Source organism: Uloborus diversus, chromosome 4 (genome assembly GCF_026930045.1).
Source record: "Uloborus diversus isolate 005 chromosome 4, Udiv.v.3.1, whole genome shotgun sequence".
Taxonomy (NCBI): domain Eukaryota; kingdom Metazoa; phylum Arthropoda; class Arachnida; order Araneae; family Uloboridae; genus Uloborus; species Uloborus diversus.
In genome coordinates this window covers 18,140,744-18,167,826 of record NC_072734.1, presented here as the reverse complement: position 1 = coordinate 18,167,826, position 27,083 = coordinate 18,140,744, and the positions used below count along the sequence as shown (strand labels likewise).

General features: G+C 34.8%; 1 protein-coding gene across 1 annotated transcript in view; it reads left to right on the top strand.

Moving 5' to 3' along the window:
• Positions 1-27,083, top strand: part of LOC129221654 (b(0,+)-type amino acid transporter 1-like) — a 151,733-nt gene that overhangs the window by 104,773 nt on the left and 19,877 nt on the right. The window contains exons 4-10 of the mRNA XM_054856182.1: positions 2,424-2,525; positions 5,315-5,557; positions 8,337-8,462; positions 10,232-10,331; positions 19,887-19,931; positions 22,224-22,347; positions 26,364-26,467. Of these exons, the coding sequence (XP_054712157.1) occupies positions 2,424-2,525; positions 5,315-5,557; positions 8,337-8,462; positions 10,232-10,331; positions 19,887-19,931; positions 22,224-22,347; positions 26,364-26,467 (844 nt within the window). The remainder of the gene's footprint in view (positions 1-2,423; positions 2,526-5,314; positions 5,558-8,336; positions 8,463-10,231; positions 10,332-19,886; positions 19,932-22,223; positions 22,348-26,363; positions 26,468-27,083) is intronic.

The following is a 27,083-nucleotide window of genomic DNA, read 5'->3' as shown; positions in this document are numbered from 1 at the left end:
TGGAGTTCGAATCCCGGCTCGGGTATAAATGTACTTTCTTTCTCCTTTCCTTGTTCCTTCTTTGTATCAATGTGTTGTTGTACTGTGAATGGTTGAGTACCCTATGAATGGGTCCTTGTGCAGAGTTGCCAGATGGTCAAATCCAGATTTCCCCAATTCCCCTAAAACTTTCCCCCAAAAAGCGATGTTTTCTACCAAAATTCCCCAAATAAAATAATTATTTTTCCACTAATATTTTCATAAAATGAATCGACTTCCTCTAATATTTTTGTCACTTGAAATTTTTTTTTCCCCCAAATAAACAAATTTTCTTATAAAATTCGCCAACTTTTTTTTTTCCTCACATTTTCGCTTTTTTTTTTTTTTTGTCTTCTTTATCTTTATTTTTCTTTATCTTTATTAATAATAAAGCTGAAAGTCTCTCTGTCTGGATATCTCTCTGTCCGGATCTCTTTCTGTCTTTCAGGATCTCTAACGCGCATATAGCGCCAAGACCGTTCGGCTGATTTTCATGAAATTCGGCAAAGAATTAGTTTGTAGCATGGGGGTGTGCACCTTTAAGCGATTTTTTGAAAAATTGATTTTGTTCTTTTTCTATTCCAATTTTAAGAACATTTTCCCGAGCGAAATTATCATAAGATGGACGAGTAAATTACCAAGTTATCATAACGTGGAACCGTAACGTGGGCAAGCCAATTGGCGAGAAATTCATCATGCATTATTTTTAAATATACAGGGGGACCAAAAGACCTTTTGATTTTCTACTACGGGCAAAGCCGTGCGAGTGCCACTAGTCATAAATACAAGCGCCTGACCGAGAGATAAGAAATAACCAAATATTTTTTTTTCTACTTGCATTTACTTAGTCTGCTTCTGTATGTACATTTAAACTATGATTTTTGTATATATTTATCCAAGAACACTCTTCATCACACTTATTTTTACCTGTTTCACGTATCAACTAGTTACTCATGCAGAACATTAATGCGAATTCTATAGCATAATATTCCACATAATGCGAAATACGAATTTCATAAAGTTGAACAAAGCTAACCCAACGCTGTTTGATACAAACAATGTTCCCACTACTTCTTGACGCGAATTTAAATACGAAAAAAAATCTTTTTTCCCGAGGTTTTTTTCCCCCAGGTTTTCCCCAAAGAAAAATTTTTTCCCCAAAGAATTCCCCTCAAAACCCATTTCCCCCAAAATTTCTCCAGAGAGCACCAGATTTCTCCAAAATGGGGAAATTTCCCCCAATCTGGCAACACTGTCCTTGTGGCATGTGGGTACTGTCGAATTTGGACTTCACACCAAATTACGATCCAGTTGGAAAAGTGAAGCAATGCACCTCAAATTACCAGCCTAACTAGCACAAATCAACCAACGGCAATGCGTAACAGCCTTTTAACAGCGAAAACGAATAATTTGTTTTTTACTACTTGATTGAACGATATTTAAAATATCATGTGTGCACGATTTTGCTTTACTCTATCCAGGCCAAGGCTGGCAGCTGTTTTTCTTAATCTTTTGAACTTTTTTGGTCACTTCCATCCATCAATTTTATTTCAAACTAGTGGTACCCGCACGGCTTTGCCCGTAATAGAAAAATTAAAAGATTTATTTATTGACAACATACATTTCGAGTTAGTATACTTGGTCACGCAGGACCCGTTTATGAACTCACGTGCAATATGACAGATAGCACAATATAGGCACATAGTGTAGGACAGAGTTAGCAGCACAGAGAAGGATGTTACAACCAGGGCAAAGGGCGGGAATCGAACCCACCACCTCGGGATTACGACAATGATGCGCTACCAAGGACCCATTTAAAGGTCTTTTGGTTCACCTGTATTTTTACAAATAATGTATGGTGAATTTTCTCGCCAGTTGGCTTGTACCCATGTTACGGTTCCACGTTATGATAATTTCGTATCTCGCCAATTGGCCTGTGCCCATGTTACGGTTTCACGTTATGATAATTTCGTAATTTACTCGTCCATCTTATGATATTTTTGTTCTTAAAATTGGAATAGAAAAAGAACCAAATCGAATTTTCGAAAAATCGCTTCGAGGTGCACACTCCCATGCTACAAACTAATTCTGTGCCAAATTTCATGAAAATCGGTCGAACGGTCTAGGCGCTATGCGCGTCGCAGAGATCCTGACAGACAGACAGAGATCCGGACCGAGAGAGATCCTGACAGACAGAGAGACTTTCAGATTTATTATTAGTAAAGATGAGCCCAGATTTATTATTATTATTGCTTCCAACTTACTGATTAGATGAATGCTTTAAATTTAAGCTGCTAAATAAAATAGAAAGATACAGAGGATGCTTAGACAGTACGGTTAGTTGCAGCTTGGATAACAAGCTCAAATGTGTGTATGCCTATACTAATTCTGTTTTTCTTTCGCAGGCTCTGGTATTTTCGTTTCCCCGAAAGGTGTCCTCCTGCGTTCGGGTTCAGTGGGACTCAGTCTAGTCATTTGGGCAGGCTGTGGTATTCTGTCTCTGCTAGGTGAGTCATCGTTCTTGCTCAGTCGACATTTTTTAAAAGTTATCAGTAGCACAAAATACGCTCAACGAGGAAACCAGACACTTCTTTCTCGCAGAATGTGGTACAGATACCATGTCCGATGGGTCGTGGTGGCCTGATCGATAAGGCGTCGGATTCGCAAACGAGGGATTCCGGATTCGACGCCAGCCGGTCGAAGAGCCTCCGTGTCCGTTAGTGGTGACTGGGCCACATTAAATATGTCGTAGTCACAAAGTCCTCAAAGTGAATCAATATCTCTTGGGGTGCTGATCAGGTACGGCTCGACTTCTGATCTGGATCAAATAATCAGAGCTCTCTTCAGGGCTTCATTCAACCGGTCCAATCACAAATAGTGGTAGGTCGGGGGACCCTGGAGTGTCATTTGATACCATGCCTTATGTGTCTGTTTAATACTTTGAATGCTACAACTACTCCTCTCAATGTCTCCTCGAAGAGAACAGTACGTGGTCACACAAGGCACGTTTCTAACACAAAATGATCGTTTTAGTGACCATACTGAAGTAAATGATTGGTTTATTTACACTTCCGAGTACTTTCATTAAAGGAGGAATACAATGAATTTTATAGCAATACACTGAACAATATGAAGAAAAAAACTTTTTATTAAGGTAAAGTAGCTTAATTTGTGCTGTTATATTTTCTGTATTTGGAATCACCCATATTGTTGTTGTTAAAAAAAATTGCTTTATTTGAGTCGTCCTGTTCTTCTCTTCTATTAGGTGTTTCAAAAATAAAGATGCGTTTCCATGAAAGTACTATTGTATTAATTTTTTCACAGGTTTTTGAAGAAATGCTCTCCTTAGGAGAAAGAATAGCGATCGTTTCCAGGAAGTTGGAAGTGAAACATGTGACGAGGTGTGCAACTTTACCAGCTAAAATATGGAACAGCGACCATCAAGTGCCCATATCTGGAGCATTGGAACTCTTTGAGAACAAAATTTAGACGATCCGGTATCGTTGGATAATGATGATTGTCCAGAACGTTTTTCATCTGCTCCGCAACCGGTTCGTCCCAATTTGTTCACAAGTAGCCTGATATTGGCTCTTGTTGGAGGCTGTTTTCCATATTTTCGCTGGCAAAGTTGCGCACCTCTTGTATGCTTTAACCAATCAGTTTCCAGGAAACGATGGCTATTCTTACTTCTATGGAGAGCATTTCTTCCAGAACGTGTGAAAAAATCAAAACATTAGTGCTTTCATTGGAACACATGATTGTTTTTGGAGCAACCCATTATCTTTAAACATTAAGTTACCACCCTTACGCCACACAGTGGGGCGAAAACACCAAAAAGTGCTTATAAATGGTTTTTTTTTTCCCCCTATACCAAACCAATTGAAGATTAATAAATTTGCACAGGCCCAGTTCTTAGGCAATCAGAACTAGAATTTTAGAGCCCTTCTTCCACTACAAAGCTGAAGGGAGCCTTTAGAAAGTTGAAGAACCATGAGTGCAGGAATTTACAAAAATTGCTTTTAGACAGTCTATATTTTTTTTCTATTAAAGGCGGGTATATTTAATTTCTCTCGTGTCTAACGGTAGTAATAGGACGAAAAAAAATGAATACTCGAATTCTCAATCCAAAAATCGGTTTTGATCAGCACCAAAAACTTCGGAAATCAAAGTTATTTTTTCCCAAAACACTCTACAAAAAAATGTCCTCTTATGTCCTCTTAGAAATTAATATTAATTAGTCATAAATGGTCTGTAGAAAGACACTGAAAAAGAACTAGCTGCGTAAACCTGCGAACTTTGGACCCTGAGCTCAAGTAAATCGAGAAAAATCCATTATAACATGCCTGTGTAAACAAACAAGCGAAAGAAGTTTAGAAAACACTTTTAAGCGCTTTTTGGCGTTTTCGCCCTACTGTGCGCCAGGGCTAAGGTCAAACTCTACGCAATATACCGACAGCCCAGGTCTGACATCAAAAGACTGAAGTTTCGTCTTTAAGCTTCAGTGAGGTTACGTCTACCACCAGCTAGGCTACAGACCATTCAAAACTGATGAGTCCATAACAAGGACAAAACTGCTGTCTCTGGATGTCATAACCGAGCGGTCGGTACAGTGCATATAACCTGTATCCAGGGCCTGATTAGCGCACGGTCCGGCGGGTTCGTGGACTTGGGCACCACAAATTTAGGGGCACTAAAATAGCCTAAATTAACTTAATTCCTTCCCTTTTTTTTCTGTTCCAGTGAACCTTCCTTTTCAGCTTTGAAAAGAATCAAAAATCGTTTGAGAAGCTGCGTTTCTCAGGATAATTTACAGGCGTTTTTCTTATTGACCATTCAAAATACTGTGACATCAAAATTAGATTTCGATGAAGTGATCGACACATTTGCCTCTGTTAAAGCCAGAAAGAAGCCTTTTTAAAGTTTAATGTCAGAATTAGTTTTTTTTTTTTTTTGCTATTTTTGCAGTTTTAAATTGTGTTTTAATTCATTTTCACCTTAAGGTAAAGCAGTTTTAACTGTGATTAGTATGGGGATTATCAAGTGTTTGGTATTCAAATCCCAATTTTCTGTAGTAATGTGTAGGTTTCTAGTATAAAAACATTGACTTTGAAATTGTGTTGATTTTCTCATTGGGGGGCACAAAATTTTTACTCAGGACCTGGGCACCAGTTTGTTTTGATTTGTTGGGAGGATACAGGCCCCGTTTGTATCCCCCCTTGTGTAAACCCTGCTCGTTAAATCTGTTAACTATTTTAGCCGTCGCTTCGTGATGTTGATTTTGCCTTATTCTCCACAGGGGCCCTGTGCTACGCAGAGCTGGGCACGATGATCACCAAGTCGGGTGCCGAGTACAGCTACATGATGGATGCTTTCGGGCCGCTGCCGGCCTTCCTGTTCTCGTGGGTGTCGGTACTGGTGCTGAAGCCCTCCATGCTGGCCATCATCTGCCTCTCGCTCGGCAAATATGTCGTCGAGCCCTTCTACATCGAATGCGTTCCGGAAATGCTCTCTGTCAAGCTCTTCGCAGCTTTCTCCATAGGTACTCCCCCAGTTCGAGTTCTTTTCAGGAACCCGTGTAATTCTTGACTTCGCAACTAAAAAATTTACTATCGCTCACCGACTAAAATAGTCACGCATCTCAAAAAGTTGAAAAAAAAAGAAAGAAAGAAAGAAATTAAAAAATAATAATTTGAATTCTGAAATTTTGAATTTATATTATGTGTTTCGCAATCACGAGCTGCGACAGGACCCTACTCATTGGAGTTATTTTTTCTAGAAACGGCTCCTGTCCCCCCCCCCCCCCCCCCAACCTACCTCTCCTTTTGAGCGGTTACATGTGTATACTGTATAGTTGTGTATGTGCTTAGAGCTGTGTGTATGCATATTTAGCGTGTGTGTATGTGTGTAAAGGCGCGTGCGTATATGTGTGTGAGTTGTGTATGTGTATGAGCGTGCGTGTGTCTAGGACATGGACGCCACCGACCAGGAGCAGCGGCTACCGGGGGACAGTGCTCAGGACCAGAGGAATCGTGCCGGAGCCGCGCCTGTAGAGGGCGGTGGGGTTGAAAAAGGAACCGGACATCAAAGACGATCAAATTAAAACAATTAGCATTCGTGATTGCTCAAAAAAAAAAGTCCAGCATCCAGTACAGAACATCTAGAATCCAGCCCCTGACATTAATTTGGATTTCGTCGTCCTTGAATTCAAATTATGTTTTTCGTAATCACAAATTACGATAGGATCCTAATCGTTGGGTTTCTTATTTCTACAAATGGCTCCTATTGCAACCATAATTGCTGAAAACAAAATTTGAATTCAAGACGTTGAAATTCAAATGAATGTGTTAGGGGCTGGATGTTGTGTGTTGAATGCTGTTTTTGTTTAAGGAGGCTTCTGTAAAGTCAAGAAGGACGGGTATAAATAAAGTCAATTCCGTGTGACGACATGGACGGGACGCCACCGCCCAGGAGGAGCATATGTGTCCGGAGGGCTGTTCTTTGAACGGCAAAATGCTAGCTTTCATAACTGATGCGTGGTGGCATATATACTCTGTAGTCAATAGTAGAACGACTTCTTCCAACTCGAGCTTTGGTCATGCCATACCACCTCAGAGATCCGCCGTACTTATCATTTGCAAAATTTACCGCGGATAGTGGATCTCTGAAGAAAGTACTCGAATTTTAATCAAAATTCCTACTTAAACCACCCATGAATCAGTTTTGATTAGACTTTTTTTTTTTTTTTGTCAAATGTGTGTCTTACTTTCCTACGAACCAATATACCTACGAACGTGCGAGGAAACAAAGCAAATTCATTTTGTCTTTTGACATTTTTTTTTTTGTCTTAAGCGGCGACGCCGACGTCTGCAATGTCTCGTATATATGTCTCGCATAACTTTGAAATTCTCAGCCGTAAATTGTTGAAATTTAGTTTGTAGTCTACATTGTCTAACGGTGCGCCCTTTCATTTCGGTTAAAAATCGCATGATTCAGGGTAAAACGGTGAATAAAAGGGCGCTTTACTTTTTTTTTTTAAATTAATTAATTAATTTTTACTTTCTTCTATATCTAAGATATAGAAGAAAGTATTGGATTCGTGCAAATTTTCGAATTTCGAATTTTGACGGATTCGAACGTTTTAAGGTGTGCTGAGTCCATTTCGACTATATTTGGAAAATGTCTGTCTGTCTGTGTGCATGTGTGTCACGTCTGTGTGTGACCAGTTTTTTGTGGCCGCTCTACAGCAAAAACTACCGCATAAAATCGAACGAAATTTGGTACACATATGTGCCCCCTTTTTCGAGTTTTGCGTGACTGCTATTCCCCAGGAAGTATCTGGTGGAATCAGACAAAATTTGGTCCATATGTTGTCCTTAACAGGTACAGATCCTGATTCAATTTTGGTGTCGATAGCTCAAACGGGGGTTGAGCTATAGAACGTTTTTTGCCGTCAATTATGACTGCTGTATCTCAATAAATAATGAACGTAATCAAACAAAAATTTATCGACAAGTAGCCCTTAGAGGGTATAAGAAATGATTCTATTTTGGTGTCAACAGCTAAAAAGGTGGTGGCGCAATCGAACGTTCTTTTTTCTTCCATTGTGAGTGCCATATCTCAAAAAGTAATGCTACGTTCTGGATGAAATTTGGAATAAATATGAATCCATATGTAAACAGGCGTTGGTTTAATTTTGGCGCCAATCGCTCCATGGGGGGCTGATTTTTTTTTATTTGTGTGAATAAAAATAGCTTTTTAATTGCAAAAATAAGAAAGATAAATCGTAACAGACTCGTCTGCGTTCAGCTCGTGCTTTTAATTGCATGGAAATGATCCGAAATATAATCTCAATGATTTAAAATTTTTAACTGTTGCCATCTTGTGTCTGTTAACATATAAATGTTTGTAATTATTTTAAGCAAGGCTTTTAAAATAATTTTCAATTTTCATTCTTTGCTTTGCTTTTGAGATAAATCAGGAATTGGGATGGTCATCAAGATTTGGCATGTGTAATTTTGTTTTCGTTGGGAATATTGCTTCCTCGTTAAGAATGGAGAGGGATCAGAATTATAAGAAAGATATAGAAGAAAGTTTCGTGATGGCCACAACATACTAGTTTATTATGTTTTATTTATTTACTAATTTTTTATGTATGTGTGTGTGTGCAAGCACTGACTCATATTGAATGTCAGGTGAAACATAATTGGGGGTCATCATTTCTAATGATTACATGTTTTGCAGAAAAACTTTTCTTCCTTATTTTGTTTTGAACAATGAGTCCAAATTTGGCAAATCCTAAATTTTTGCTTTCTTTTCAGGTGTCATTACTTACATCAACTGCCAAAGTGTGAAATTAGCTACTCGTATACAGAACTTTTTCACCACTGCGAAACTACTAGCCATAGCAATCATCGTAGTCGGAGGTAGCATCAAACTTGTCCAAGGTTTGTTATATTTCTCCAACCTATCATGTGCTGTTATTGTCCGAAGAAGGGAAATGGTTTTAGTAAATTATAAGCACTATTTTTCCGTGGGAATGTAAAGGGTGGTATCTGCCAATTTTTCATTTTTCTACATTTTCGTCAGCTATTGTACTTTAGATTTACTGTACCGGCTTGCTTATGTGGTATCCGTTGAAAAGAAAAGCAAGAAGAAAAAAAAATTTCAAATTCCAACGTTTCCTTATTGCTATTATGGAATCCAAAACACGTTTCTTCAACTATTTAAAAACTGGAGATACTGTCCATTACCCCCCCCCCCCCCCCGTAGCAGTTTTATAGAAAAAAAAAGAAGTTGATTCTAGAAAAACGAATTTTTTTCAGATGAAATAGTTAACAAAATAGGAATGTTCATTAAAAAAGAAGAAAAAAAAAGCTTAGATGTTGTTGAAAATTAAAAGGGAAGAAATTTACATTGAGAACATACAACAGGAACGAAAAATTGATTCAATAACTGATTTAAATTTCATAAGTCAACTGATCTATATAAAATGTCTGTGCTAAGCATTTTAATATTTATAAAATAAAAATGCATGGTTTTTCGAAAGTTTTAATGTAATTATGATGTATACTGTAATTTGAGGATTTTTTAATTAGAGTTCAGTTTATAGCAAAAATCTCCGCAAAATTTTACAGAAAAGTAAAATGATACAATATTATCTCAGTTATAAAACAACATTTAATAAATAGTTCAAAAGGGAAGGAAAAGACAACAGCAACGTTATAAGGCGCATTAAATCTTTTAAAACCAAACATTTAGAACCGCGTAGTAAAGTGATTTGCATTTTATGAAAATGCATTATCTTTTTTCTCGGGAAGCGTCTAAAAGCCGTATAAATATTTAAATAAGAGGTCCATTTTTACAATTAGAAAGCAGGAACATTTTAGGATTTTTCCTCAACTTGTATTTAAAAGATATTTTATGCAAGAGAGCTTGCTTTTAAAGGCTTTTTAAATGCAAGAGAGATGCTTTTAAATATTTAAATCACTGTAAATAAATTACATTGGTGTAAACGCCTTGTGAAATCACTAGTTATTTCTGGGTGCATGTTCGAGTAAAAACATGATGCTTGGGATATTGTTGTGACCCTTGGTGAAACCCCCTTCTTATACGTTGAACACAAACTATTTATTCTACGAAACATTAAGACATAAACATACATGAAACATATAATTAAGGGTGTACATACATAAGAGTTCGCTTAGATTTACATGCAAATCAAGGAGCGACACGAATAGTGTAATCATAAAAAAAATTGAGTAGAGAAAGTTGAGCCCCCGTCATCGAGACATTACAGTCTTAAAGTCTGCCGAAATTTTAAGAAAAACATCAAGTTTTTAGTGACGGAGAGGATTTGAAGATGTAATTTCTTGTCGACAATTTCACCGTGTGCATGTGGTAAGACATCCATCTGCAAAGTGTGGAAGAGATGTCTGCCATTACTCACCGAAACTCGCTAAATTTGACAGACTTTAAAGAGGTCATATTTCTAAAGCAGGGACAGGAGGGCAAATAATTTATGCGTCCAGGGAATGCTTAATAAGCTACCTTTTTCTCTCTTTTTTTTTTTTTTGAATTTAAAAAAAATATATCGTAAAAAGATTCCTACATGTGAGGTTTTTGTAATTCAGTAAACTAAAATATGCAAATAAATAAGGAAAGTTTTCACAATTTTATTATATGTTAACAAATGTTTCACTTTTTGGTATTGCAGGTCACACGCAGCACCTGGCCACCGGTTTCGACGGCGTCAGCGTCTCTTTCTCGGACATCGCCACGGCATTCTATAGCGGTTTGTGGGCCTACGACGGATGGTTAGTGATACGACGTCAGTACAAGACCAATGCCTTATTCGTTACTTAAATTTATATTCACTTCAGATGCAAGCAGATATTGAAAACGTACATGCAAGGAATTAATCCATCCCTACCGTAAAAAGATTTAATTTTACCATCAGTAAAAGTGGAAAAAATTTAGCAGTTAATAGACCTTATTAATAATAATAATAATAATAAAAACATCACGCAGCATGGGTGGCAAAGCATGCATTGTACCCTTTGGGGGCCGTCCACAAATGACGTCACGCTTTGAGGGGAAAGAGGTTCCTGAAATTGTGACAGTTTGCGACAAGGAGAGAGAAGGGGTAACACGAAGTGAGACATCCCGCCTTTTTTACAAGAATATGCTATGAAAAATAGTGTCACAAAGGGGGGAGGAGAGGTAATAAGAAGTGTGACATCACACTTTTTTTACAGCAATACAAATTTTATCTGGAGAAACTTGAGATCCGGAAAGGGGCGGGGGGGGGGGGCGGATAAACGAGGTTCTACTGAAATTGCTTCGTTAGTTCAAGACATTTTTTATTTATTATTTTTACTTTCTTTTACAAAAAAGGAAGTATTGTATTCGCGAAAAAAATTTCACTCAAAAATCGGCCTTAATTTCCATTTTTCTCACCCCCGAATGAATGTTGAGCTTTTTTTTTTTGAGACCCGATCACACGTGGATATATGCCTAGGAACGTACAGACACACGAAATATCCATTTTGACGACCCTTGAGTTAATTACAACGAATTTTCCCGTGACGTCCGGATGCACGTATTTGTGTATGTATCTCGTATAACTCAAAAACGGTATGTCCTAGAAAATTGAAATTTGGCACGTAGTCTCCTAGTGGGGTCTAGTTGTGCACCTTTCTTTTTGGTTGCATTCGGATGTTCCTAAGGGGGGGTTTTGCCCCTTTTTGGGGGGAAATCATTGTTAATTTCGATGTATACTCAAGTTGTGTTATAATTTGTCGGACACTTGGTGATATATCGCCAGTCTTTTGGTCGCCAAGTTTTGTCGCCAACTTGGCGAAAAATTTGGAGATTTCTTTTTTTTTTTTTTTTTAATTTGGTTTCAATTTGACTACTGTTGGTGATATTTAGAGAGTAAACAATTGGATCACATAAAAATTGCCAATAATGGGGAAATGACATTAAATTGGAGTAAAAGGAAGTCATTGTGATGCACACATCAGCTCGTTTTAAGTCATATGCGCGTTTAACTCATTTCTTCGTCGACGCGCAACCCGTGCTGTATAAGGCGGCATTTGAGCATGGAGTGGAAAGTTTTCAATGATAAGGATATCGTGCCCTTTATTATTCGTATTTTCTCGTGCTCGCTGTTTTCTTCATGAGCGGCGTTTTCTCTTCAACTAACATTACATGATGAAAGAAAATCAATTCTTTTAAGATTTCTATCATTTTTAAAAGTTCTTCCCTTTTTTCTAAATCACCATGCACGAAAAGAAATCAAGATAATTTTTACATTTCATTAAGAATTTTCAAATCACTTCGTAAATTTTTAGAAAATTATTAAACGAAAAAAATATACTCTTTGCTTAACGTGTAAGTAAATTCTAAAAATGCCATTTTGAAAAATATTAAACAAAGCTTCTTTCGCTGAGTAGTAGTTAGTAACTTAATTATATATTTTTCAATTTATTAAAACTGTGAGAAATGTTCTCATTGGAAACCTTTAATTTCTTTATTCTTTTTTTTTTTATTAGCTGAAGCCGTACTAAATTTTCCGTAAAACTAAGAGCCGAATCTGTCAAAAAATATTTAATTAATAACTAGAAAATGAATATAAATAAACTAATAACAATTGGGCTTAAATATTTTTAAAAAATCAACCAGCGTCGCTAAACCAGTAGAAAAAGAATCGCTTTTCTCTTCACCTTAATTAATTTTCATCTCCATTATTTCTTATTTTTATATTTTACTTTTCGTCTCTTACAAAAGCGAATATCATATGATGAAGCAATGAAAACAACTAATGAAACAATTTATTCTCCAGCAGAAAGCAAAAACTCGGGCTTTTCAGTAATAATTCTTAATCATGGTATTAACGAAATAAATTACTATATTAAAACTACTGGAATTTATTCAGTAACTTATTTCTGTAATGTATTCCCCTACTTTGAAAATGCTTTCAGTTTGCTTATTTAGCCAGTATTATCTTCAAGGGAAGATATTTTAAAATAGCGGAAAATTTATGATTAGTTTTAAAGGTCACCAAGTCGATAAAATTTTACGCATTTCATTAAAGTGAAAGATACGTATCTAAACGTATATGGAAGTAAATTTGTAAATTGATTAGCTTATAACTAAATATTAACACCCTATTAACCTTATTAGTTTCTACAAATTAAAAGCGCGGCGATTCTTTGGGAAAGTTACTAAATGAAATTTGATTCATTACCCCTATGTTAAAAATTCGCAGTTGGAAAATTTTAGAACTTTTGTGGGTTATTTTATTTGTTATGGAAATTAGGAAATAGACCTCATTTTGAGAAAAATAGTTCATGATTTAAAATCATTTTATTAACTTTTTGGAATATTGTATTGATGTATTTTTAAGTTATTTATTTATCAATTTAATTTTTACATTTTATGGATAGAATGAGAATTCATCAACACATATCTGGCCTATTAAACAGTTAAGTCAATGGGGTCGTTTCCAATATCTCAAAAGTATTTTTTTCTGAAAGAACATGCTTAAAAACATAGGATCTAACCATTTTTTAAATAATTTCTTTAAGTTTAATATTTAAAAAAAATTATTAAATTGGTGATCTTTTATTGTTTACATTTCTTGCCAATGATATCACAAATGATGAAATGCCATTCTGCGTTACCATTCACAGAGAAAAATATTTAATTCTCATCTTTACTAACGTGTATTGGCAACGATATGGTTGATAGCAAGCGTAGAGCTATTAGCTTCGCTTCTTGGTTATCATAACGTGGAAACGTGGTACAAAGATGCGCCAAAAAGCGTCGTCATCTAGACCACGCCTTGTTTGAAAAATCGGACATTTAAAAAAAATAATTAAAAAATAACTGTTGGAAAAATGAAAGTATTTTCTGGGTCCATGTTTTTTTTTTTTTTTTTGCTTTTTCTATCAATTTCAGTGACTAAAAGTACTACTTTTGACTGAAGGAAACAACCCCATTTTCTCTTGAACCCTTAAACCCTCTGGTGGTAAAATAGTTGTCTGAGAAGTGTCAGGAGACATTTTGATACATAAGAAGTTGTAAATTCTGTGCTATCGGCGTCGCAGTTTCTGTGATATTATCAAACATATTATTTATCAAAACGACATAATTGTGAAACCACTGGGGGAAAAAAAGTTACTAAATGACGTATAGTCCTTTAAAAAACAAAAAATATTATTTTTATTACTCAAACATCATTCAATTAAACAGGTGTCAATGAACCTCGATTTGTTTTCTTTTCAACTATCAAAATTAAAATTTGATAATTAGCGATTTTCATATTAAAAGAAATACTAACTTCGAAATTCTGATGCCGATGTCCTATCGTAGCAAAAAAAAAAGGAGGAGGGGGAATTTTAGTCCGTTCAAATTAAACTAAACCCGAAACTTGATTGCATTCTGACCGTAAAACAGAAAACATTTAAAAAGGGGAGCAACCGTCTATTTATAAATGTTCATGAAGCAATGAAAACGAACATAGATGCGTCCCAAAAAGAACTAGTATGTTGTGGCCATCACGAAACTTTCTCCTATATTTTTCCTTTTTCTGATCCCTCCCCATGCTTGACGAGGAAGCAATATTCCTAACAAAAACAAAATTACACATGCAAAAACTTGACGACCATCCCAATGTCTGAATTATTGTAAAAGCAAAGCAAAGAGCGAAAATTGAAAGTTATTTTAAAAGCCTTGCTTGAATTAATTTCAAATATTTTATTTGTTAACAAACATAAGATGGCAACAGTTAAAAATTTTAAATCATTGAGATAATATTTCCGACCATTTCCATACAATTAAAATCACGAGAAATACGCAGACGACAGTCTATTACGATTTATCTTTCTTATTGTTGCATTAATAAAGCTATTTTTATTCGCAAAAAAAAAAAAAAAAAAAAATCAACTGGAGTCAAAATTGAACCAAAGCCTGTTTACGTATGGATTCACATATATTCCAAATTTCAGCCAGAACGTAGCATTACTTCTTGAGATAGGACACTCACAATGGAAAAAAAGAACGGGCGATTGCGCTACCCCCCTTTTTAGCTGTTGACACCAAAATAAAATCAGCACTTATACCCACTAAGGGCTACTTGTCAAAAATTTTTTGTTTGATTCCGTTCGTTATTTCTTGAGATACAGCAGTCACAATTGACGACAAAAAACGTTCTATAACTCAACCCCCGTTTGAGCTATTGACACCAAAATTGAATCAACACCTGCTCCTGTTAGGGGCAACATGTGGAACAAATTTTGTTTGATTCCGCCAGTTACTTCCTGAGGAATAGCAAGCACGCGTAACGCAAAAAACGTCCCATTGCTCCACCCCCCTTGGAGAAATTTGCGCCAAAAACCAATGGGCACAAGTTCACATAGGGGCACATATGTGTACCAAATTTTGTTCAATTTCATGCGGTAGTTTTTGTTGTAGAGCGGCCACAAAAAACTGGTCACACACAGACGTGACACACACACATACACACACACACACACATACATACACACACAAAGACAGACAGACATTTTCCAAAAATAGTCGAAATGGACTCAGCACATCTCAAAACGTTCGAATCTTTCGAAATTCGAAAATTTGCACGAATCCAATACTTTCTTCTATATATTAGATATAGAAGAAAGTAAAAATACTCGTGTTATTCATTATATAATACATAAATTTAAAGTAACTTCGCCCTCCCCTCCATAATTTTTACTAACATTGATTGTTAAGAAGCAAATACTTTAATTTGATTTTAAATTTTTAATCTTAATATTTGTTGTTTCGTTTGGTAATTATTAAAGCGCAAACAATTTATTTTACTTAAAAACGGTTTCAATTTTTATCTTCTAATTTCAAGATTTCTTGTATGGTATGATATAGAAACGATTTATGCGGTGCAATACATCTAGTTTACTTTAGTTATGGAATGTTTTACGGGTGAAAAAAATTTTTGTTTTGTTTGGCAATGATTAGCGAGTAAAACAATTTATTTCAAACGGTTTCAATTTCAATCTAATTTCAAAATTTCTTGCACGGTATGATATAAAAACGATTTATATCAGCAATACTTCTAGTTTATTCAAACTATGTAGTTATAAAAAATTTTACTGGTAAAAAAATTTGTCGATATTGAGCTCTACGTTTTCTTACGTATTTAAATACTGTTTGATTTTATTATTGATAGTTGTAAATGAATGAGATTGTAATTTCAGAGAATGAGTTTCATATCTTTTTCATAGTAGTTAATAATTTTCTTTTTTTTTTTTATTAAAAGATTTGTTTGGTGTTTTACGCGATTAAAAGATACACTTGAAAAACTTAAAATGCAACCTAAACGTAGGAAAAACTTGGTATTCGAACAAGTGAAAGTAGACTCGTTTAGTTTTGGAAATATCAGTGGGTTTTATTTTTTAGATTGCAATCCTCGCCGACGAGGCGAAGCCATATATAAGCCGTCTGCAAGGAATGTATCGGAGATTAAAAGCCTCCCCTACAGTCTGAGTTCCATAAAATCATCCCATACAGCAGTTAAGGCTTTTTTTTTTTTTTTTTTTTTTTTTAAGGACTAATGTTGTCAGTATGAAAGGATTGCATTTCAAAGTGTCTGTTGGCTATGGTATTTTTACAAATTGAATGAAAGTTGTAGTACCTAAATTGATGCCTTGTTAGTGTTAATGCACGCAATTCTATAAAAATCAGCAAACGGTTTTCTTCAAAGGGATTCTTAAAATGTTTAGTTATTAAGAACAGTTTAGAAATGTACAACTATCTGCTTGCATCTAGAAGTGATCTTAGTTCAAAAACCAACCAGAGATTTCATGAATTCTTAGTTCTACGTACGATACACAGCTTAATTTTTATTGTTATTCAAATACTTCAAATTCTTATTTCAAGATTGCTTTTAAAACACAATTTATGTTTGAATGAGGCATTTTTTAGTTGAAAAAAGTTAATTGCAAAGCAAGAATGATTATAAAATACAATTTTAAAACTTGACTTTTTATATGTTCTCTGGGTGGTTATATTTATGATTCATTTTTAATAGTAGAACTTTAAAATGTGTTTTAATGTATTGTGCGTACTTTTATTCATGATCTGCACGTACAACGACTAAAAAATGGCGTCGTCAAGAAAGCGACCCGTTTTCCTTTCCAAATGAGTAAACATGCTAAATAAAGGTGAAAATATCATAATATTGAAATTGATCGACAAACATTGGGAGGTACTCTGTGGACAGATTTTTAACTTCTACATCTAAGTTTTCTTAAGAAAGCATTTCGTTTAAGCAGAACTATTTTTCTACAAAGAGGTACTGCGAAAAAAAATCTGATCAGACGTTTTGTCGTGGCTGACGTCACAAAGGTCACAGGGAACAGTACTATTGTACACAATGAACTACATGATCGGTACATTTCACGCACAATCTTGACGAAAGCTTAAAATTATCATTTTTTTAAAAATAAAATAGTAACCATTGAATTCAGCAAATTACTACTATACTTTCTTTTGGTGATCCTATGAATTGCTCCCCCTCCCCGAAGGTCCTTTTGCACTTTTAAGCTAGTTAAGTCATATTTTATGCGTATTAAATGGAAAAAATAAATACTATATGCATTTTGACGCGATGTGTTGCATAGAAAGTCTAATTTTTAGTGATATAAATCTAAAATTATTTTAAATTTTTTACTCGAAGCATACAATTAGAGCTATAAGTTATTGTTTGCTATGTTTTTACCTGAAAATGTATGTAGTTGTGATGAAATGCAGTTCGCATTGTGTGCATTTATTTAAATACTAGTGGCACCCGCATGGCTTTGCCTGTAGTTGGAAATTAAAAGGTCATTCGGTTCGCCTGTATATTTACAAATAATGGATGACGAATTTCTCGCCAATTGGCTATGTTCGTTCGCTCTCCCATTCCACGTCATGATAATTTCGTAATTTACTTGTCCATCTTGTGATAATTTTGCTCCAGAAAGCGTTCTTAAAATTAAAATAGAAAAAGAACAAAATCGAATTTTCGAAAAATCGCTTCGAGGTGCACACCCCCATGCTACAAACTAACCTTGTGCAAATTTCATGAAAATCGGCCGAACGGTCTAGGCGCTATGTGCGTCACAGACATCCTACAGACATCCAGACAGAGAGACTTTCCGCTTTATTATTAGTAAAGAAAAGATAAAGATAAATAGAGTCGAAACACGAGCATAAGGATAACCATACGTTAGCGGAAATACTATCCACCGTATTGCGAAGTAACTAAATGAGTTCAATGTATCAAAAGATCAAATTGCGTGAGGAAAAAACAATTACTTCATAATACTTTCAAAAAATTTAAACTTCACTAGATTGCTATTCCCCCTCCCCCCTTCCCCCGTTAACACGAAATTTCAAAGATCGCAAAATAATTCTTTCTTTTCTGACGTTCTTTTGAAATACAGATTAATATAAAGCAGAAAAAGTCTTCGAACTTCGATGCATAGAACACTTTTAAACCATTAAGCGGGATCTGCAACTATAAATCAATATCTGTTCGAAGAAAGGTTTATCGAAGAAAATGTTATCCCATTACTATTTCTTCACGGGGAAAAAATATTGAGCGAAAATTTAGCTTTTCATACAAATCGTTTGAGCTTTATTTTGTAGCTATTTTCTTCTTAGAAACGGAATAAAATTTCTGTGAACTTGTTTCTCTTTCATGTTTTATCACTTAAAAAACGGAATGGAATAGTTTCTTCGAACTTTATTTTTCTTGCAAGCTTAGGAAACAAAAATTGCCCTCATACACTATTAAAGGAGATAATTTTTCTTATCAAGAAAGAATAATGATCAAAGTATACAAAATATATTGAGAAATGTTTATTTTTTTTTTTTTTTTTTGGCAAACGTTGAGTGCATTAAGTAGCATAAGTGATCATATGTATTTAAGTAAGTAATAAAATAAATTTTTATTGATCTAGCTTTTTATAAAATGCTATTTTTACTGTTTATGTACTCGTATTTTTTAATGTATGAAACATTCTGTAAATAACATGGAACTCTATACTTATTTAAGGCTCTTAACATTTTCGGTTATTTTTTAAAGTATGCAAACCTGTTTTATTATTGCAAAAATACAGTGATATCTGATTGTATTATAACAGTAGAAAATTTAATTAGAAAAATTTACTATGCAAAATTTCTCATCCCATTCAAGAAAGCTTATAATAATTAAGGAAATTCTAACTGAATCAAAGAATTAAGGAAATAACTATAAGTTATATACCTGCAATATTCTGACAGTCCCGTTATGACATCCAAAGACTATAATTTCGTCCTTGTTTCGACTCATCTGTCAGAAATGGTTAATAACTGAGCTGGATACAGACATCTTCCCAAGCTGAGATTACCTTCAAACTGATAGCTAAAATTAATGTAGCGCACAACTGAAGTCCGCCAGCAATGATGAGGTTCGAATCACAAAATGGAGGTAAATCTCAGCTTCAATGAGAAGACATCTGCCTCCAGCTCGGTTATTCCCTATTCCAGACTGATGAGTCCATAACAAGGACGAAACTGCAGTTTGTGGATGTCATAATTGGGCTGTCCTCATATTGCATGTAGTTCTGCCTTAGCATGTAGTATTGGCACGTGTCTTAGCATGTGGTCTTCTGTATTGCGTGTAGGCTTAAGGGTTTAAGGGCAGTAACTTACGGCTAAATGAATCACATAGTTTTAAGAAAACGATAGTATTCACAGATAAAGATCAATCTGAAATTGAATATACTGAGGAAAAGATCACAAATCACTGTTGAAAAAGTGTGATTGTGTCTAAGCGTCCTTGTTCATTCAGTTCCCGGTGAGTTAGATTATACGATAAAGCAAATAACCACCTTTTTAAAATGTTTATGTACAGAGGGGCACTATGGGATTTAATTCCAATTCCCTTTAAAACCTTTGAATTTTGACTAATTACCTGCTTTTCAGAAAAGCAAAATCTTTTCTGTACGAGGTTTTATGACAATTTCTTTCGAACTTTCTTTCGAATTCGCAGTGTCTACCTATGAATCCACAATGAAAAAAATTGGAATTAGTAAATTTCGAGCACAGTTGTAAATTTTTAGCTAAATATAGAATAAAATTTAAGCTATCAAAAAGATCACTTGACTCAACTCAAAAACGGAGTTTGGATTTTTTTTTCGAGTGAGAAGTGGTTTGATTTGAAATATTTTAGTTAATTAATCAAAAAGAAGTAGTGTGATTTCAACTATGATCAGCGATGAAGCCTTGGGAGAAAAAGACTTGGAATGGATGTTATTTTCATGCTGTATTGTTTTTTTGTGTAGGAATAACCTGAATTATGTGACAGAAGAGCTCAAAAATCCATATGTGTAAGTATTATTCTTTTAACTATTTAGAAAATTATTATTTTAAAGCAGTAGAATATGTTTAAAATGTTTAAAAATAATGTTTTAGAAGTATTTTTCTTCTAAGTAACTGTACGAAGGGCAACTCTTTAACAAAACATGCAATAAAGTCAAAATAAAGCAATTAAATACTTCTATCAGATTATAATCCGAAGTTATGTTTGTTCCATACTGCTTTTGCCACAGCATGACAAGTTAAACCTAGTCGTGTGCTAAGATGTTTTAAAATGGTCTGCATCTGAGTATATAAACTGCAGTTTCAACATACGATGAAGTGTTGAACGAAACTACGAGGCGTATTTTTAAAGTAAATTCCGTTTTGATATAAAAAAAAGAACGAGTACAGATGGAGCAAAGAAATTTATTGCACAAAAGTCTACCATCCTTACGCTATTTTTTGACATTGCTCCCGTAATTTTCCAAACATTTGTCATAGCGTGGTACAGGTTTTTGTATACCTATTCATAGAAAATTGCCGCCTGTGTAGTCAGCCATGGGATAACATGTTCTCTGAGCTCATTATTGCTGTTGTGCCACAGACCACCTTGGAAAGACTTTAGATGCCGAAACAAATGAAAGATGCTGCGAGCGAGGTGAGGGCAGACCAGAGGATGTTCAAAAACGCCCCAGCCAAAGCCCTGTAAGAGTCCTCATGGGTTGACTAAACGGGCGGTAACTTTATACGAATAGGTATACAAAAACCTGTACCACGCTATGACAAATGCTTGGAAAATCACGGGAGCAATGTCGAAAAAAAGCGTAAGGGTGGTAGATTTTTGTGCACTAATTTACTTAGCTCTATCTGTACTCGTTAATTTTTTATATAAAAACGGAACTTACTTTAAAAACACGCCTCGTATAACATTGTTTCTTCGTTCACTTTTCAAATATCTCCAACGTTTATCCTTTAAGAGTGGTTATTTATTTGTTGGTTTATTTATTTGTTGGTTTATTTATTTTCTCACTAGTGGTACCCGCACGGCTTTGCCCGTAATAGAAAAATTAAAAGGTCTTTCGATTCTCCTGTATATTTACAAATAATGAATGGTGAATTTTCTTGCCAAGTGGCTTGTACCCATGTTACGGTTCCACGTTATGATAATTTCGTAATTGGAATAGAAAAAGAGCCACATCGAATTTTTGAAAAATCACTTCGAAGTGCACACCACCATGCTACAAACTAACTTTGTGCCAAATTTCATGAAAATCGGCCGAACGGTCTAGGCGCTATGCGCGTCACAGAGATCCTGACAGACAGAGATCCGGACAGAGAGAAATCCTGTCAGACAGAGATCCGGACAGGGAGACTTTCAGCTTTATTATGAGTAAAGATTAAAACATTCTAAAAGGTATTGTTCATAAATAATGTCGCACTGTTTTTCAGCAAAGTCCCTCCTTCCCCTTGTGTCACACTTGTTTTTCCACAAGCATATTGTTGTTAAAAAATGCCTGATGATACAATACTTGTTCCCCCTCCCTCCCATTGTCACCACTTCCCGAACCTCACTCTTTTCCTCAAAGCATGACATTATTTGTGGAAGACCCCTAAGATCTCTTTATATGACTCACAAATATTTATTGCGAATGCGTGAAAGAAACTGGAAATAATGATAGCTGATCGAAGTAAGGAGAGTTCTTTGATTCGAATACCTTTTTTCGCTTGCCCATGAGTGAATTTGTATTTTACGTATTACACTCTGCCTACAGATGATAAGGAGTCCAGTTTAGACGAATCCATGTGAATGAGGAGGGAAAGTAAAAATTTGATGATCGCGCTCCGTTAATTTCAATATGACTCTGCTGAATTTAGAGGCTAACATACAAAAAGAATCTGCAAAAGATGTCATCCCTGAAAACTTATAGATGCGTCCATTTCCGCCTGTAAACCGGATGTTTGCCTTTCCATCACATAGGTGGTCAGACTGTACAAAGCTGTGATCCAACACATTTTGGTTGATTTGCTTCGAATTCAAAAAAAAAAAAAATGAACGATGAGTTTTTGTTGCTCGATACACTTTAAATTTCTGAAAAATATTTTTGGCTGAATTTAGGATTTCAGCAAGCGTTTAGCGATAAATCTTGCTGATAAAAATTGCCCGACAGCTATTTTCCATTCGTTTGCTTAGAGTTTTTGCATTATTGAGGAAATTTTATTTGCTATTCTCGTCCTTAGATCTCGTAAACAAATAAAATCGATGAACAAATGTGATAGGTTTACAACATGGATTTTAGATTGATAGTATGTATTTTTGACAGGAACTTGCCCCTGGCCATATCGATTGGGATACCAGTAGTGACATTTTGCTATATTTTAGTGAATATTTCCTATATCACAGTCATGTCCTCAGCAGAACTTTTGGCATCAGAAGCTGTCGCAGTGGTAAGTGAATTTTCTGTGTGTTTACTTGGAAAGATTGAAATAAATGAGATTATTAAGGATTTTTTTAACTGACCCCCAACATTTTGACACCAAACACTAGAAGCTTATTAGTTTTGCTTCTGCTGATATTTCCAAAATGAAATAATTGTTGCACAAAATTTGGCGACGGCACAGCCATTTAAAGGTGTCCCCCCAGTTTCGCAGACAAGACATTTCCTTCCCCCTGTTTTACAATTTCAATCATCCCTTTTGATATACGAGTATTTAAGGGGAAGGAAATTCTACGTGTTGGTGAATCTGGGGGTTTCTGGGGAGGGGACTTACTTAAGGGATCAAAACATTCCTTAGAATTTACTTCTGCGATGATTCAAATTCTTATTACAGTTCATAAGCAACTGTGTGAATTAGAAATTTAGAACACAAATGCTTGAAATTCATGTTTTGGAAAGGTGTCATTTTCGAAATATTCATACATATTTTGTTACAAGGTGAATAAAATCATTTTATACTGTTTACATAACTATGCAATTAAAAGTCGTCATTTATAAAAAGTAAGAATTTTATTTATTTATTGAAGCGCAGAAAAAAAATTATTCATTGAATTTCCTGAAGTCAAAAGAAAGAAACTGCTATACTTAGTGGAACGAGGTCGTTTCCAAAATTTTAAAACTATATTTTTACTTTCTTCTATATCTAATATTATAGAAGAAAGTATTGGATTCGTGCAAATTTTCGAATTTCGAATTTTGACGGATTCGAACGTTTTGAGGTGTGCTGAGTCCATTTCGACTATTTTTGGAAAATGTCTGTCTGTCTGTGTGTGTGTATATGTGTGTGTGTGTGTGTGTGTGTGTGTGTGTGTGTGTGTGTGTGTCACGTCTGTGTGTGACCAGTTTTTTGTGGCCGCTCTACAGCAAAAACTACCGCATGAAATCGAACGAAATTTGGTACACATATGTGCCTCTATGTGAACTTGTGCCCATTGGTTTTTGGAGCGAATTCCTCCAAGGGGGGTGGAGCAATGGGACGTTTTTTGAGTTACGCGTGATTGCTATTCCTCAGGAAGTAACTGGCGGAATCAAACAAAATTTGGTCCATATGTTGCCAATAACAGGAACAGGTGCTGATTCAATTTTGGTGTCAATAACTCAAACGGGGGTTGAGCTATAGAACGTTTTTTGTCGTCAATTGTGACTGCTGTATCTCAAGAAATAACGAACAGAATCAGACAAAAATTTTTTGACAAGTAGCCCTTAGTGGGTATAAGAGCTGATTTTATTTTGGTGTCAACAGCTAAAAAGGGGGTAGCTCAATCGCCCGTTCTTTTTTTCCATTGTGAGTGCCCTATCTCAAGAAGTAATGCTACGTTCTGGTTGAAATTTGGAATATATGTGAATCCATACGTAAACAGACTTTGGTTCAATTTTGACTCCAATCGCTCCAAGAGGTGTTGATTTTTTTTTTTTTTTTTTTTTTTTTTTTTTGCGAATAAAAATAGTTTTATTAATGCAACAATAAGAAAGATAAATCGTAATAGATTGTCGTCTGCGTATTTCTCGTGATTTTAATTGTATGAAAATGATCGGAAATATTATCTCAATGGTTTAAAATTTTTAACTGTTGCCATCTTATGTTTGTTAACAAATAAAATATTTGTAATTAATTCAAGTAAGGCTTTTAAAGTAACTTTCAATTTTCGCTCTTTGTTTTGTTTTTACAATAATTCAGACATTCGCAACTCCAACGAACTATAGGGGGCACTGCAGTCACTGTCTAATGGCCGACTTAAAAACTAAAACAAACGCATGTGGTAACGAAGAAAATGCTAAAAGTGTTGTGACTTTTGTTCGTATGTATGATTTTTTCGCTTTATTCATTTGAAAAGATTTTTCAAAGTCTTTTGGTTATTCTGACCCATATAGAAACAGATTAGAAACCAAAAAGTATTACGAAAGTAAACAATTAATGCAGAACACACAGTAAATTGTTCTGAAGCAGCCATTTTCACGATGTTGAATTCGGAATTCATAAATTTTTGGTTCGCTTCGAACGGCATTTTCATTTTGTACCGTTTTTTCTATACATTAGTATATATTAAGTTCAGTTTCGTGACATTTCCGGCATTTGTTGACATTTTTGTGACATAGTGCACATACGTGGCAGACTGTCAAGAGTAACGTTTAACACTAGATAATTTATTTCTATGACTATATGATTGGATATCCAAAGAAATCATGCATTTAATTCATTCGTCATGGAAATGATTTACCTGATATGCGAAATCTTGTCAAGATACATTATTCTTTCACACAATTTAAAAACCATAACCCTATAAACAGATTTTTGGCGAACTTTTATTTTTTATTGTTCACATTCTTAACGTTCTTTCTGGATTTTTCAATCTGTTCTGCGATAAATATTTTCAAGAAAATTTATTTGCATACTGTCTATTTCAGTAGGATACTGTAGTAACAAAGGTTATTTAAATCATTTATGTGGAATTAGGTTAAGGAAAAGTGTCCAGTCAATGTTGTTAAGTTCGTTTTTTTTTTTCATCGAATTGAAAAACTGATATTTATTCAAATTCACTCAGAACAAAATAAATAAAATGTGTACTCACAGTTTATATATGGTGGTAGTTTTCTTTTCAGTTGATTGACCATTATTTCTTTTTACTTATCGAATCTTACTATCATTTTATTCCACTCATGATAAAAATTAAAAATGGTTTAACTAAAAACGCGAAATCTCGCCAAGGCTACTTTGCTCGCACAATTCCGAAACTATAACCCTAAACAAATTTGGCGAAACCTTTCAGCTGAGAATAAAAGGAATAAAGTAAATTCTTTCTCGGTTAAACATTTTTCATTTTGTTCTACGATAATAAATTCAAGAAAATATTTTGCATACTGTCCATTCCAACTAAATGCTGCTGTAAAATATGATTAGTTAAATTAATTTAAGATTAAAAAAAACTCCTATTCTTACAAATTCATACAAAACATAAAAAAATTTACCTGGTATAACGTTATCCAATTTTGTTAATCCAGAGTTTTCTTGTTTACGCTTCCACCATTTAATACTTTTTTGAAAGAAATAAGGAAAACTAACATTATTTTGAGAAGCTCGAGAATACTACTAAGGGACGAATTAATTTCTGTTGTTGAAGGCGTTCTTAGACATGTTGAATGCGTTACTCAGAACAAACTGACCGCGTTTACGTCAACAGATACACGTGGAGCGCAACGTGGCAATGTTTTAGTTGCATTCGCAGTTTTATAAATCACCGCAAGGTAGCGTATTCGAGCGCTGGAGTTCCGAATTGGGATGGTCGTCAAGTTTTTGTATGTGTAATTTTGTTTTTGTTAGGAATATTGCTTCCTCGTCAAGCATGGGGAGGGATCAGAAAAAGGAAAAATATAGAAGAAAGTTTCGTGATGGCCACAACATACTAGTTTTCTAAAAGAGCATGCTTAAAAACATAGGATCTGACCATTTTTTAAATAATTTGTTTAAGTTTAATATTTTTAAAAAAAATTCTTTAATCGGTGCGCTTTCATCGTTTACATTTCTTGCCGATGACATCACAAATGATGAAATACCATTCTGTGTTGCCATTCACAGAGCAAAATATTTAATTCGCATCTTTACTCACGTGTATTGGCAACGATATGGTTGATAGCAAGCGTAGAGCGCATTTTTAATTCGCTTCTTGATTATCATAACGTGGAAACGCGGTACAAAGATGCGCCCAAGAGCATCATTTGTGACGTTATCAAGACCACGCCTTGTTTGAAAAATCGGACATTTTAAAAAATTAATTAAAAAATAGCTGTTGGGAAAATGAAAGAATTTTCTGGGTCCATGTTATTTTTTTACTCATTCTATCAATTTCAGTGACTAAAAGTACTACTTTTGACTGAAGGAAACAACCCCATTTTGAAATTTCGCCTAATTTTACTTATGCCAATCATTTCTTTAAACGACAATGCTCACCTTATTATTTGCCTTTTCAGACGTGGGCTGGTCGAGTTCTGGGAGTCTTGGCCTTTGTGATGCCTATATCAGTAGCTTTAAGCTCTTTCGGAGCTGGAAATGGTTCCTGTTTCACTGGTGGAAGGTATGTAAAAATTTTTGAAGCTCCATTGTCAAAATAAGATAAGTTTTTTGCAACGAACCTTTTTTCAATTTATTTTAACAGATCATTAGATTTTCGCACAATTGATTATGTGTACGGAAACTGCCTTAATTTTATGTCATAATAAATCATGCATTAATACATTTAATAGCCCGCGCCAGCTTTGAAATGTGAGTAGAGATTAAAATTTTAATCTTCCTGTACAACCTTTGGTTATGTTTACCTTCAAACGCAAACATTACAATTCTTGCTAGTTTTTATTGTTACAGTAGTCAGGAGCAGATACAGAGGGAGGGTCATGGGGATCATGACCCCAATCCCCCTAAAGTGTCGACAATATTATCCTTCCATCATTATTGTATGTGATCACAATTTGATAATTACATATGAGCGAATATCAGGCAAATATATCATTATACATTGTATTTAAATACTTTGTCGTAAAGTGTAAATGTTTTCCGTAATCTTTTGATCCATTAACTAGTTGTTTAAAAAAATGTTTAAATACTGCTTCTGATAGTAACTAAAAAAGTTTGTTCCATACTATAGTTGGAGCAAACGTAACCTGACAGCATAATAATGCTGTGATTAGGATCTT